The sequence below is a fragment of the Papilio polytes genome, unplaced genomic scaffold (genome assembly GCF_000836215.1).
Source record: "Papilio polytes unplaced genomic scaffold, Ppol_1.0 DF824180.1, whole genome shotgun sequence".
Classification (NCBI taxonomy): domain Eukaryota; kingdom Metazoa; phylum Arthropoda; class Insecta; order Lepidoptera; family Papilionidae; genus Papilio; species Papilio polytes.
In genome coordinates, this window is record NW_013525024.1 from 214873 (window position 1) to 227417 (window position 12545).

Genomic DNA, 12545 nt, shown 5'->3' on the forward strand with positions numbered 1-12545 from the left:
TATAAATCGTAGTGGCATTGAATGTGTTAACAAAGATAATAACAATTCCATAATTACCTATAAACGTACAAAATTTATACTTACTCAAATCTAGTCACACTCATTTGCTATAATTAATGCTTTACACATCATCAGATGTTCATTAAAATTGTACAAAAATGTATCTAATGCGGTTGTACGTGTACGCTCGCTGAGCGCAGGCTATGGTTCCGTAGAGGGTGACGGCGGGGAGGCGGCGCGCGGCGCGGGGGACGCGGACGCCAAGGTGGTGGACAACGAGGGTGACGGCGTCGCCTACTCCTGGACCTTCTTCCACATCGTGTTCGCGCTCGCCACACTCTACGTCATGATGACCCTCACCAACTGGTTCAAGTAAGTTATCACATCAAATTTACTTCTTAGAACCTTCGTACAAAGTTATATCATTTTTTAAAACCTCCACAATTTTACAAGCTAAGCGACCTACGAAATATAAAGTCTTACAGTTCCTAAGTTTAATTATAACTATTAACTTGTGAAATAATAATATTTGGAGCTAATATTCGTGTTTATTTAGTCCTAGCTCTCAGCTGTCCAAGGAGAATGTCGCGTCCATGTGGATCAAGATCACCTCCTCGTGGCTCTGCATCGGGCTGTACGTGTGGACGCTCGTCGCGCCCGCCGTCTTCCCCGACAGGGACTTCAACTAAACATGTTTAAATTATAAATGTTATTTCTAATATTAAGATTATTTGTGTCATGTTAACGCATTCTTGGCAATTAAAATTGCTATATTTCTAGATCTCAATATTAATTAACAAATATTATTCTTCATTACTTACTCTTATCCGCTTTCAACTTTTCGTAAAGTCTTAGATTTTTCTTGCACTGTTTAATGTCTATTAGAGCTATAAAAGAATGCTGTCAATTTAGAATCTATTTTTAAAACTCAAATATATTATCTAACACAACTCTGAAATTGTTTTATTCTTATTTCAGAAAATAAAGTATTTTTATCATCATCAGCCTTATTCCCACTGCCAACTTAAACTTATTTTATCAGGGATTTTAGGTAAATCAAATAAAACAATTTGTTTTCATATCTGTTTGTAACAATATTTAACTTACTGTTAATTACACTTTAATCAGATTTGTATCTTTCTTAACTTCGTATTTTACAAGTTTTGCATAACCTTTTAACAACTTCCTCCAATAGCATTTAACATCTTTCACAGTTAAATTGTCCCAAATCTGTTGAAAGCCTCGATCGGCAATTTCTTTAGCTAAAGAATCGTTTTGTTGAAAATATTCTATATATTTAATGATTTCGTCTTGATTAGCCTTAGGACTAATGGGTACATAATGGACCCAGGGTTTTAAAGAAGGGTAAAAAAATTCAAGCCAATCATTCCCTACATGAAATACCAGGGATTTACAAAGAAATAAATGTTTAAATCGGAAACTAGCTGCCACTCCTCTATAGTTGAAGAGATATTTGTATTTGCAGTGTTCTTCAAATGAGACCTCAGAAGCTGGTGATGCGTACAAAGTGTCCTGAAATGAAGAAAAATATAAAGTCTATAATAACAACACAAAGTAAATTTATTTAAAAATGTTTATACAAATAAATGTATGTTTTATTATTATCTAATACACATATGCAATACACACCGCATCTGATTTCCAAGCCTGATTCTTGGTAAACTGAGCATCCACAAGCTCAGGTCTTGATCGGGATAACAATATCAATGCATCTCTTTCCCCATTTGTTCTAGATCCTCTGAAGAAAGCCTGACTTTTTTTCTCACTCCATGGCCATCTGATAAAAAAATCAAACTAAGTTGGAATATATTTGACAAATTACAAAATTCAGAGTATTTAAATGAAATATTGTTTACTTCTCTGCTGCTTCTGAAATTGAAAGCCTGTGTTTATCCCAACGTCCTATACCTGTAGGATACAATGATATTGCCGGTCCACCTTCCCAGAAACTCCATGCTGGATACATAATGTCATAGTAATCCTTAGTCTAAAAATAAAACAGAATAAACAACAGAGGTTTATACATCACTATAATATTAATGTAACACTTGTAAAAATTATTTTAACTGAAAAAACTTAACCTTACTGAAAGAAAATACAGGTGCTCTCTGATGTCCCCAGGCTTGGTTAACTTGTGGCCAGTCCCTTGTATTTATGGCTAGTTCCATGTTAGGTAACTTGGGTGCCAAAGCCACAAGGTAATGCTCCACACCAGCACACCGTGCTGGAAAATGACAATCCTTCTGTCTGTATACTTGTCCATCTATAATCTACAAAAAAAAACATTGTAATAATAAATTGTAATACAAGATTGTTAATGATTTCATGAGATTGTGAAGGCAGGATAAAAACATACAGTTTAATAAAACTTGATCTATGAAAAACTCGATCTTATAACATATATCTTTTGAAACAAACCTGATATTTAGTACCCTTTGTAACAGCAATATCAAATTGTTCCTTACTTATTCCATCCTTAAATGCCGAAAGATCCTGATTCATAACATCTTCATGACATTTACAATTGGAACTTTCACATGGTGTATACTTGTTAATTGCTTGTTCTACATTTTTATTTATAATTTTGGTCCATTCATTTATCTCTGTAACACAGTTTAATTTAATTTATGATATTGTCACAGTGTATACAATAATGATGACTTGAATGGAATTTTAGCTATTTACTAGAACATGAAGATTTTGTAAAAACCTTTGGAATTAACTACTTTAACGTAAAACTAACTTTAAATGAATTAAAATGTAAACATACCTTGATTATATCTGTTTTTATTTTGTACGCAATCCGATTCTGATTGGCAATGTTCCGAGGCATCAAAGGAATGTAAATTTATGGCTAAATACAATAGAATAAGAACAATTATATTTTTCATTTTATAATATACATAAAATTTAAATGTTTTTACATATAGATCTTAAAATGAAAACTAATCTAACTGTAATAAAAATAAAGCAAAAAGTTCGTTATCGTTATGAACTCAAACGTCATTGCTATTAAATCAACGTTTTGACATTTGACAGTGACAGTTCACATGTCGAAGTTTGTCGACGGCAAAGAGTAGATATCGATAATTTTCGAATCGATTTTCTTTTTCTCCCAATTAAAAATGGCAATAATGAACATAGAAGGTTGAATGATCGATTTTAAAATTTATAAGCTTTACAGAAATTTAAGAAAATTAATCGATTTTTCTGTTTTCTCAATAAATTCGAAAACGAAAACGAAAAACGAAATTCTAAACGAAAGTTCCTTTCTCTCAAACCTTCTCAAGCAATTCTTAAAGAATTTGCATAAAAGAGTGGCCCCTACACATTACGGTGGTTGGAACTGAATCTGAACAGTTTCACTCTCACTCATAATTCATTTTAAGAAATATTAATAATGCCTCATACTACATTGAGAAATGAAACAACTTCTTTGATAGAATAATTCAAATTCTTAATACTAACCAGAAAACCAAGTCTAGCAAGAACAAAAGTACAACACCTCGGTTACTCATGTTACCAAAAATTTATTATATTTTTCAATTTTCACGTTCACATTTTAGGATGGAGGTAAAGAAAATAAAAAAACATGGATTTGAGACATATTTTATTAAAATACGATTTGATTTGTATATAAGTATAAATTCCTAAGGCATATGCAATCACATAGTGTATCATGCTTATCATAAAACTTTCATACTGGATTCTTTAAACAAATTTGCTTCCACTATTATCTAAAATTATTTTAATAACTTAGACAGGTTTCTTACGCCACCCACTTGAATAGAGTTGAGGAGAGTGGATGGTTGTTGCGACACTGACACGGGCAAGATGTTTCAAAAAGTAGTTTTAATTTTTTTATAATAAAACTACACGAGGAAGCAACAAACATAACTTAATAATTTGTAAATTCCGAATAACTATCAATTTGCCAAAATTGATTCGTTAATCCGAATTTGAGGTTAAAACCTATACTAACATTGATTTACTTAAACAATTTAAAAATGCATAATGTATTTTAAAAGAAAAAAATATTAGCACAATCTTAAGTACTACAAAAATGCTAAATGGGAAGAGTATAAAATTGTTTTATATATCTTCATGTATATGTTCAATATAGATCCTCATTTCACTGGTTTACTTACGAGTATATTCAATATTACTCTTAAATAGCTATAATTCATTAAAAAATTGTGACTAAATTATGAACAAAAACTTGAATTTTAGTGTTTAAAATTAACAAAGTTGTCTACTTGGATAGCTTATGTTCAAGTTGGTCTGCGATGGCTTGCAGGAAGTCCTCGGTGTGGAGGTACATGCCCTCCTTGGTGTTGGCGAGGCCGTGGATGCAGATAACCAAGTCCTTCGTCATTTTGCCGCTGTCGATGCATTCGACACAAGCCTAAAATTAAATACAATAATAGTAAAACACCCTACATTTTATAAACCATTATAAATATCGTTAAACCAAATTTCAGTGTTTAAATAAAATAGCGGAATGTTCGCACTTTTAATACGTTACGTTTAATAGTTTACGTCTTGTTTTGGAAAAAAACCCTTATAAAATGTACTGGAGATTATTTTCTACTTTAAACCAGAAAATGAATCTTTTTAAAATATTTCTTTTGCAGTTGAAATATCAGTATATTATTAGATGTGTATTTCTTGCCCAATTGCATATCTGCAATGCTTATATAACTTAAATTAATACCTTAATTATGATAATATTGTTGATATTTAGGGTAATGACGATCAATCATGTGGCGCGGCCCAGTTACACTTGATAACTCAGTGCACTTGCATTGAATTATCTACATTAACAATATACAAGTTTTGCTATCAGAATAAATGAAAAAAAATCCTTGAAAGCGTCATTATTTACACAGATACAATGTACTTAAGATAAATAATACAGGTGTGATTTTATTTAAGTCTGCAGATAAATATTATGACTTTGGTTTAAAAGCTACCTTAACTAAAAAAAAAATGTCAAAAATCAGTAAACTTAAAAGTAACTTGTCTTGGGTAAAATTATTAAGATTCCCTCAAGACAGAATTCAAATGTTACCATTGTATCCATTTTACTAATGCTGTTCAGTCTCTCCAGAACCTGCTAATGTGCTTAGAATGCATCATTAAGAGTCAATATGTGATCACTAACTCTTGGTGTAAATAAAAAAGTGTGTGTGGTTGGGGAGGGGGGGAGGTTACCTCCTCCAGAGCGAGTGCGAAGCGGGCCAGGTCCGGCGTGTCGTCGAGCTTGGCGCGGTGCAGCAGGCCGCGCGTCCAGGCGTAGATGGAGGCGACGGGGTTGGTGGAGGTGGGCTTGCCCTGCTGGTGCTGGCGGTAGTGGCGCGTCACCGTGCCGTGCGCCGCCTCCGACTCCACCGTGCGCCCGTCCGGACACATCAGCACTGACGTCATCATGCCCAGGGAACCGTAACCCTGACAGACATACCACATTCTATAGAATCCTACACACTTTTAGTATTATAAGGCTTAGATGGATTTCAAAAACGCAATATGATTATTAAGAGTATTTGTAATTTTGATTTTTTTTATACGATTTCATCACGAGATCACCGTTTGGAGCACAATTGGGACTTTGCTGTTTAAGATGTCGTGTCGTGTTATGACAAGAATAGCATGTGACAAGGATAGCTTTAGTTATGAGTGTGGAGGGGTAAACCGGTATAGGTAGGAATAGAAAGAAATGGATTGCGTGAAATGTGACATGATTAAAAAGGCTGTCTGAGATGTCAGAAGCCAATGCCGGAGTGTTGTGCCGGAATGTTGGTGATGCTATTAGATGTGAATAAATCATCGGTTTGAGAAAAAAAAACACCTTGCCAAAGATGACATCAATGCAGAAAATATAATATAGTTAACATTTAATGTTCAAAAGACAAGTTAGTACCTGTGCGACCACATCTGACTGCACGTCACCGTCGTAGTTCTTGCAGGCCCACACGAAACCGCCGGAGCTCTTGATGGCCTGCGCCACCATGTCGTCTATCAGCCGGTGCTCGTACCAGATCTTCGCCTCCTCGAACTGCTTCTTGTATGTGCTATATACGTATCAACCACATTTAAGCTTGTACCACTATCATACTAATATTATAAATGCGAAAGTTTGGATGGATGGATAGATGTTTGTCAGAGTTTATAGCCTAAATTGCTGAATGGATTTCGATGAAATTTGGAATAGATGTAGAGGATAGTCTGCAAGAACAAGGGCTACTCGCGTTTTTTTATTTTTCGAGAACATAGTCGCTGGCGAAAGCTAGCAAATAAATGTATAATTATATCAAACAGTGTTACCTCTCATATATTTCTTGAAAGATATCCTTGAAGCGACCATCGTATTGCTTGAGGATAGTGTTCTTTGTGGAAAGGTACAGCGGCCATTTCTTTTGTAACGCTACCTGTCAACGTTAATAACAAAACTAAGGTTAACAGGGTTAGTACCTATGTAGTTTTAGGTTATTCCCAGGTTATAAAGTACATAAAAGGTTGGAGAAAAATAGTTATAGCTGCAGAATATAATATAACCGGAACATAGTTTACGATTGCTGAAGAGGCATGGGTAAAATTTTATTTTCGTATCTCTATGTAAGAAAACGTCTAAGTGGGTTCTGACTTTGGAAATGACCAATAAAATCAATCAGTCAAGTCAGTCAATTATATACGAGTACTCACTTGAAAACTAGAGTGTGCGAAGGATTGTATGGATTCATCTGTGTTGTACATGCCCTGAGCCACTCCCGGCGATTTGAAGTCGAATAACAAACGTCTCTCCGTCGTGCCGTCTGCTTTTGTGTACACTAGCTCTACCTGTTTATTTATTAGTTTTTAAATACAAATTAAATTGAAAAAAATACATATTGAAATTATCAAATGAAAACTAGAATTTTAGTTGTCTTACCTACTTATATCCATAACTTGATAGTTAAATAAAAATAAGAATTTAAAACATTAGATAACAATTTTATATTATATCAATCTTCAACTAATACCTTATTTGACGTTGATGAACTGTGATACAGTCTGTATCTTAAGAGTAGAATATAAAATTAAAATAGGTAACCTTGCCGGGTTGTGGTACGACAAAGTCCTGAGCCTTGTACTGGTCGCCGTGCGCGTGTCTGCCGATGATGATGGCCTGCGTCCAGCCCGGCACCACGCGTGGGATGCTCTTGCACCGTGCCGCCCAGGATGTTACGGATAGTACCGTTAGGGCTCAGCCACATCTTTTTTAACTTGAACTCTGGCAAAATATTACAAATCGTCAGGAACCATACCAGAAGGAATACCAGATATGTAAACTGCAAGGTTTTAAATCTAGAAGTGTTTAGACACTGCAAAAAGGCAGCTTTCCTTTATAAATCTGTCCTCTAGCTAGAAAGGGCTCTTTAGCTATCTTGTATTCTTAAAATTTTAAATCACCTTCAACTCTCTGTTCGTCGGGTGTAATGGTGGCGCATTTGATGCCGACATTGTGCTTGAGGATGGCGTGCGCCGCGTCTATGGTCACCTGGTCGTTGGTGGCGTCTCTGTGCGGCAAGCCCAAGTCGTAGTATAAGCTATCCAACTACAAAGGAAGTGTAAATATATGTGTAGTAGAGTTCAAATGTCTTAAGAAAAAATAACTGGTCAAAGACTAAACCATTATAGATGGTGTTTTTGTAGATTTTATTTATATTCTTATCTGTCATATTCTCGAAAATACCTGAGCTGATTGAGCCTATGACATAATGTACATCGCATGTACTTTTTCAAGAAAAATAGATCGTATCTTGTACTTAAGTTATGAAATTGGGACTTTGATGAAGTCAGTATTAATATAGTGTTCAATTTAGTATTCTAGGGTCCGATAACCCGAGCAAGTGTTTACTGTTAACCGAGCGCGATTAAAACCAGTTGGCACCGGCGCGCCGTGCTCCCTTTTGATAAATACGAGCTCACGTACAGAAAGAGGACGAAATACCTTCCGATCAGGTTTTGAACAGGTTTATTTTAATCCCAAGTGCAGTAAAAGTGAAAAAAACCCCGAGCTGTTGACCTCAACCATCAAGAGAGATTTTGAGACGTTAATGTACTATAGATGTATCGAACATTTATAATATTGTTTTACTGTTTATTGCAATTGTCGTAATTAATGAAATTGAATTTCAAAAATAGAAGGAACTCTCTGATCGTATCAATATTTTTTCCCAATTTAATTCAATCTTCGCTTGCATTAAGTTGTAAATTCATTACGTGGTACTGCGAAGATTTAAATTTACAATCAATTCAAATAATCTTTTGTGATTCCATTTTAAAATTACAATAACTATGCGAAATAGCCTTAACAGGCAAAGAGCACTTTTTTCGTTAAACAAGAATCGCTAACATGTTATTTTTGGATATGCCTATGATAATTAAGATAACTCATAAATACAACATCCTGGTAGCTTTTATAAACTAAAGTGTTATCGTCTATAAACAATCATAGTACATCGGATAAAGAGAAGAACTCAATTTCAACGTGCACCTAACGAGTAACCTTTGGCCTTTGATAATGTACGTTCATTAATTAATCTTCGAATCGAGATGAATATCCATTTCTCTCAAGTGATACAAGCTCTACAAATAACATTTTCCTTATTATAATTTATTTTTATACAGCTAATCGGTAAGATTTTTTTATTTATGTACATCCCTAATTTCATTCAGCACCATGTTTTCATAAGCTGGATAATACTGGAAAATAGAATGTCAACTCACGATGAAGCTTATCGAGGGTGACTATTATCTTCGGGTTAAAAAAAACTTGAATCATGGCCGGCTCAAAACCGACGATTTAAAAAATTGTAGACAATATGTTACAATTTTAATTATCATGTGCATTTCTACAGAAGCAAATATATAATATAGCGTACTTGCGTAGTATGTACGTACATATTTACAAATCGATAAGATACTGCATCGTTCCAATATTAACGTTGATCCAAACAAAGCTTTGATAAACTTAAGACCACTGCGCCAAGATAATTCTACATACCTAATATTTAAATACAATTTAATGTTAACATTATATTAATTATTAAAAGACTAGCGACCTTACTAACATTATAAATGCGAATGTTTAGATGGATGGATGTTTGTTAGAGTTTGTAGCCTAAACGGCTAAACGGATCTCCATGAAATATGGCACAGGTTAAGAGCATCGTCAGGAAGAACACGTAGGCTACTTTTTATCCCGGGAATAGTCTACTTTCTGAGTTAAATGAAATCAACTTTAAAATAAAATTGTAATAATACATGATACATGGTAGATGGTAGCTGCTGTAGTTAACCAATTATTTTCAGTTAAATAAGGAAAACAACTTTTACCTATTAACAAGTTTTCTCCTGGGTTGGTAACAGAAATTATACGAGACCTTTCACAATAAAGGTAATCGCGACATACGAGCATAAAATGAATATACGTGTAACATTCAAATATGCAGACATAATAAATGGCGACTAGTAACTAACTAGTTTCCCAAATACTGGTTTTTAAGTATACACTAAATATGCCATGAAATTCTTCTAATTGGAAACATTTTATCATCAAACACTAATAAAAGACATCACTTTTTATCAATGTTATCAAATTTTATCGTAAGCTATACCGAAATTTTACCACACAAAAGCATTTTTAAAGATGAAAAACATACATACCTGATTAGATAATTGTTTGATTGCTAATTGTTAACACTGTTATTTCGTCAATGTACAACAAACTATGTACAATGTTTTTACATAAAAAATTTCTCTGATAAAGTCATCTGTGTAAAACGTTATTTTAATGCAATACAATGCTGTAATTACAAGTCTCATACAATAAGCCGAATAAAAATAAACTTAACGGCGAAACAAACAGGTTGTTAACCTAAGGATACGTGACGTGCCTACCCATGAGATTTTTATGTTAACAAAACATGTATTTAATATCTAAGTTTACTTTAGAAATATGTTTATCCCGGAAACTAAAAAAAAAAACTTTTTTTTAACCTACTGTCCCGAAACGCAGGAAATGCGAACTATCACGTACTTACTATCTGTACGCAAAGATATGGACCTAACGGTAATAATTTATGTACTTCAAAGTATATCTACCGACGATAAAAATCATTTTATTCAAAATGCATCGAGTATTATCAAAATTTTGGTAGCCAGTAGATAAGTTGATCAAATAACATTTGTTAAATAACGTTTTAAAATTGCCATATCTATAATTTTAATGTCTCTTACCGAGCAGATATAAACAACTGTGTTTTCACATTCTCTTGAATATATTTAATAATATAGTATGGACAAAAGATTTCTGTAATTCTCAACATATGTACAATGGAAATATGTACCCAAAATAATGGCAGAACTATGTGTAACCACAGAGATAAGACAAAAAATTATTTTTATACATCCATAAATATAAAATTATCTTGACTTATACCAGCAATGATAATAAATGTTGTATATTATGAACAATGTAGTCATCATTGATACACAAACTACATCTGGCTGGTAAATTACTAAAGTCATAATGATAAAAGTTTAAAAACAATGTATCATTCGGATCATTGTGATATAATTAAAATTATTTATTATTCAGCATTGCAATTATAAGTATTAATAAAAAAAACACCACTCACACCCATAACCATGACAGCGAAGACCACAGACTTCATATTCGGACGGTCCAAACTGAATTCATTCAATACTTCTACTTTCATACAACTAAACACTATCAGCCTTACAAATTAACGCGATAGATAGTTAAACTTAGGAATAAACTTGTATAAGCTAAAGTACTAATATTTGCTTATATTCAGTTTATTCCTAAGTTGAACTTTATACCATGTCTATTTGTAAGGCTGTATGTTCACAAATATGAATGATCTATATATCATTTGGATTATAGAGAGAAATTATTTCTTATACAAAGAATTAAATGAATATAAATATTATTTACCTTAACATATGGAAAGATGAGCTTCTCCTTAATTTTTTCCCATATAATTCTGGTCATCTCATCTCCATCCATTTCAACAACTGGCTTTGAAGCCACAACACGCTTTGCCGTTCCATCTAAAGGTATAATTAATTAATATCTAATGTTAAAATTAAGACCAAAATAAAAACAACTCAGTATTGTTTTAAACTACAGCTTATTACATACTTAGACACTTCTAAAAAGAGACTCTTGTAAAATTATTTGTTCAATAACAAAATAAAAATTGGATCTATGATCAGACTATTAAAGTATAAACACGGACTATGTATTTATTTAAAAGCCATGAAATAACCTACCAATAAGTCATAACTAAGTAAGTTTAACTTGCGTGGTACACAAGTAAAGTAATACCATACTTTTCCTAAACTTATTAACTCCCTAAATGTGATCTCAACACAAAATAAATTTGAAACTTTCCTAAAGTTGATTTATTCTATTGTTATGTTCTATTAATTTACTCTATGTTAATTAGTCTATTTTGTTTAAAAAGTATTAAAAGCCCTTGTATACATTTTGATTTGAACAAAGTTGAATGTGTTACCCGACGAAAAGAATAACTAGCAATACTATTTTTGTTCTGTTGTTTAATTGAAAACAATTGGCAATCATCATTCATTAACATCTATACTCTTTCCAGCCGCTGGAATATAGTACAGAAAGCAAAAATAGAATCTTAGTATTACACAAATAAATAATTATGTCATACAATGTAACTTTTAATTAATATTTTATAATTCCCTTGAACGATAGATTTAATTATATTATATTAAGCAGACAGTAAAAAGATTATTGGTGTTTATTTTAATAAATTTACTTTTTCTTGAAAGTTGTAGTTTTATAAGTTTTAACTAGTACTGTAGACCATAATATTTGGAATTTTAACCCACACATTATGATAAAAGAAATAATAATTTTTTAATTAATGTTATACTCACAATTTCGAACCAAAGTACTGTGTTCTGTAAGGCACTGTAGAAGCCGGCTTGCATTTTTGCTGACCATATTTTACTTCACAAATCTACTACCCACTGACAACGACTGCAACAAGAGAAAGAGACAAAATGCAACAGACAGATAAGTATAGGTTGGTTAATACCTACGTGACAAAAACTGCCTAATATTGAAGTGATATTTGTATATTAATGATATGAAGTTGACATAAAGGGTTTGCTAGTTAAATTACTTGAAACAAACGTTTCTAATAGATAATTTTTGTTAATTTGGGAGGTAAGTAATTCTATAAATTGGCAATGGTGTAGTAAATACTGTTACATTTAAAATGACTGTAAATCTCGGCGCTAACCTTACAAATGATTGTGCTTTGCGGTATTTGTTCCAAGTAGGATAGTTTGATACCGGCACCGGGCTCACGTATACGTGTACACAAAACGTTGTTGGAGCGGATACGCGATGCGACGCTATTTATTCTGTGGCAAGCTATGCGATTGAATGAGGCCGGCCGGCTCCCTGGCGCTGGCGC

General features: G+C 33.1%; 3 protein-coding genes across 5 annotated transcripts in view; 1 reads left to right on the forward strand and 2 right to left on the reverse strand.

The window, feature by feature from the left end:
• LOC106111234 (probable serine incorporator) overlaps window positions 1-958 on the forward strand; it is a 4838-nt gene extending 3880 nt beyond the window's left edge. For 2 of the 3 annotated variants that reach the window (XM_013293256.1, XM_013293258.1), the window contains 2 exons: window positions 216-372; window positions 557-958. In XM_013293256.1, the coding sequence (XP_013148710.1) occupies window positions 216-372; window positions 557-689 (290 nt within the window). In that variant the 3' untranslated portion in view covers window positions 690-958. Of the gene's footprint in view, window positions 1-200; window positions 373-556 lie in introns of all 3 variants that reach the window. The other variant, XM_013293257.1, reaches the window with a different exon arrangement.
• Window positions 959-1083: 125 nt separating this feature from the next.
• On the reverse strand, window positions 1084-3020 carry LOC106111052 (O-glucosyltransferase rumi homolog). The gene is made up of 6 exons (XM_013293018.1): window positions 2792-3020; window positions 2440-2624; window positions 2103-2291; window positions 1878-2008; window positions 1651-1798; window positions 1084-1533 (listed from the first exon to the last, which is right to left on the reverse strand). The coding sequence occupies exons 1-6, from the start codon at window positions 2910-2912 to the stop codon at window positions 1114-1116; spliced, it is 1194 nt and encodes a 397-aa protein (XP_013148472.1). The 5' UTR covers window positions 2913-3020; the 3' UTR covers window positions 1084-1113.
• Window positions 3021-3614: 594 nt separating this feature from the next.
• On the reverse strand, window positions 3615-12539 carry LOC106111131 (isocitrate dehydrogenase [NADP] cytoplasmic-like). Its single transcript, XM_013293121.1, is given in 11 exon segments — window positions 3615-4426; window positions 5236-5469; window positions 5942-6092; window positions 6346-6449; window positions 6724-6858; window positions 7112-7226; window positions 7228-7291; window positions 7471-7615; window positions 11024-11139; window positions 12001-12103; window positions 12369-12539. Coding segments are annotated over 10 exon segments (1284 nt in total). The 5' UTR covers window positions 12068-12103; window positions 12369-12539; the 3' UTR covers window positions 3615-4273.
• Window positions 12540-12545: the final 6 nt, after the last annotated feature.